Source organism: Galeopterus variegatus, unplaced genomic scaffold, assembly GCF_000696425.1.
Source record: "Galeopterus variegatus unplaced genomic scaffold, G_variegatus-3.0.2 Scaffold4798, whole genome shotgun sequence".
NCBI lineage: Eukaryota > Metazoa > Chordata > Mammalia > Dermoptera > Cynocephalidae > Galeopterus > Galeopterus variegatus.
The window spans coordinates 15,345-16,769 of record NW_007730909.1 but is presented as its reverse complement, the minus strand read 5'-3'; the positions used below and the strand labels follow the sequence as shown (position 1 = coordinate 16,769).

Genomic DNA, 1,425 nt, shown 5'->3' with positions numbered 1-1,425 from the left:
GGTCACTAAAGTGGATGTCTTTTCAAATGAACAGATTGCTATCAGCCTAAAAGAGCTGCTCACGTTCCTTTTTGTCCAGTCATTTCCTTTACTGTCTGTAAGAACCACCCATTCAAGTGTTTCTCAGGATTATAGGTTTTTAGGTCAAACAGAAACCCTGGGGAACGCCTGAAAAAGCCAAACACAAGCAGCTCATCTGCACAAGTGGGGTGACGTCGACCCCACCACTGGTGTGTAGGGAGGCTGCTGAGCCTGAACTGGAGTGACATGCTCTGTCTGTGCAGCCACGGGCAGCCAGGAGCTGGTGCCAGCCTGGTTAGGAGCTCCACTCTGCAGTAGCCATTGCAGCTGAAGGTTTTCTGCTGGGCTTAAGACTCTGCTTGGGAACCAACAAGGCCTTCCGTCTCCTTCATTCATTTCAGACACTTGGACAGCGGGCCCTGCACGCTGGTTTTCTTTGTCATCCATAGGCAGTTCCATCATGGATGAGACACAGGTGCCTCTGGCCATGACTGTACATCTCCTCGCCAGCTCTGGGCACGGCTCGCTTCTGCAGCAGACTCTGGACCAGCTCCTGGATTGCATTTGCCCAGAGGTCCGTCTGTTTCTGGTGTCCGAGCGGGTCCGTCCAGTGAAACACTATGAAAAGTACCAGCCCAAGCGGTCCCGGTTCCCGGGGATGTCTGTCTTGCTCTTCCTGCAGGAACGCCTCGGAGAGGAGCGGCTATTTCGTGTCCTGGGCTCCCTACAGCATTCACCCTGGCAGTGCTACCCCACCCAGGCTGCGCAGGGGAGGCCGTGTCCCCATCTTCTTGCCAATCAGGAGTTCTACAGCCTGGACAACCAGATGCCCGTCTGGGGCGTGAGGCAGGTGCGCGGTGGCACCGAGATCCTGCGGGTGACACTCTACTGCAGTTTTGATAACTATGAGGACGCCATCAGGCTTTATGAGATGATCCTGCAGACAGAGGCCACCTTGCAAAAGAGTAACTTCTGTTTCTTTGTGCTCTATGCCACAGAGAGCTTCTCTCTGCAGCTCTCTCTGAAGCAGCTGCCGCTGGGCATGTCCGTGGACCCAAAAGAGTCTTCGGTGCTGCAGTTCAAGGTTCAGGAGATCGGCCAGTTAGTGCCTCTTCTACCCAATCCGTGTGTTCCCATCAGCAGCACCAGGTGGCAGACACGGGACTACGACGGCAACAAGATTCTGCTTCAGGTATTTCAATTTTACCTTTTGTAGATGCACATGGAACTGTGTAATTTTACATCTGAATGGGTCTTCGAGATGATTTAGTCTAGTGGTTCTTAACCTGGGTTCCACATTAGAATCTACAGGGAGCTTTCAAGAATTCCAATGTCACGGCTGCACCCCAGGCCAATTAGAGCAGAACCTCTGGGGGCACCCAGAGATTTTTCTTTTTAAAACTT

At 52.7% G+C, this 1,425-nt stretch overlaps 1 protein-coding gene across 1 annotated transcript; it reads left to right on the top strand.

The window, feature by feature from the left end:
* Positions 1 to 481: 481 nt before the first annotated feature.
* On the top strand, positions 482 to 1,213 carry FAM124B (family with sequence similarity 124B; the record flags this gene model as incomplete). The annotated part of the gene is made up of 1 exon (XM_008588381.1): positions 482 to 1,213. A coding segment is annotated over exon 1 (732 nt), but the record flags the coding sequence as incomplete, so codon positions are not given.
* Between the last annotated feature and the right edge of the window lie 212 nt (positions 1,214 to 1,425).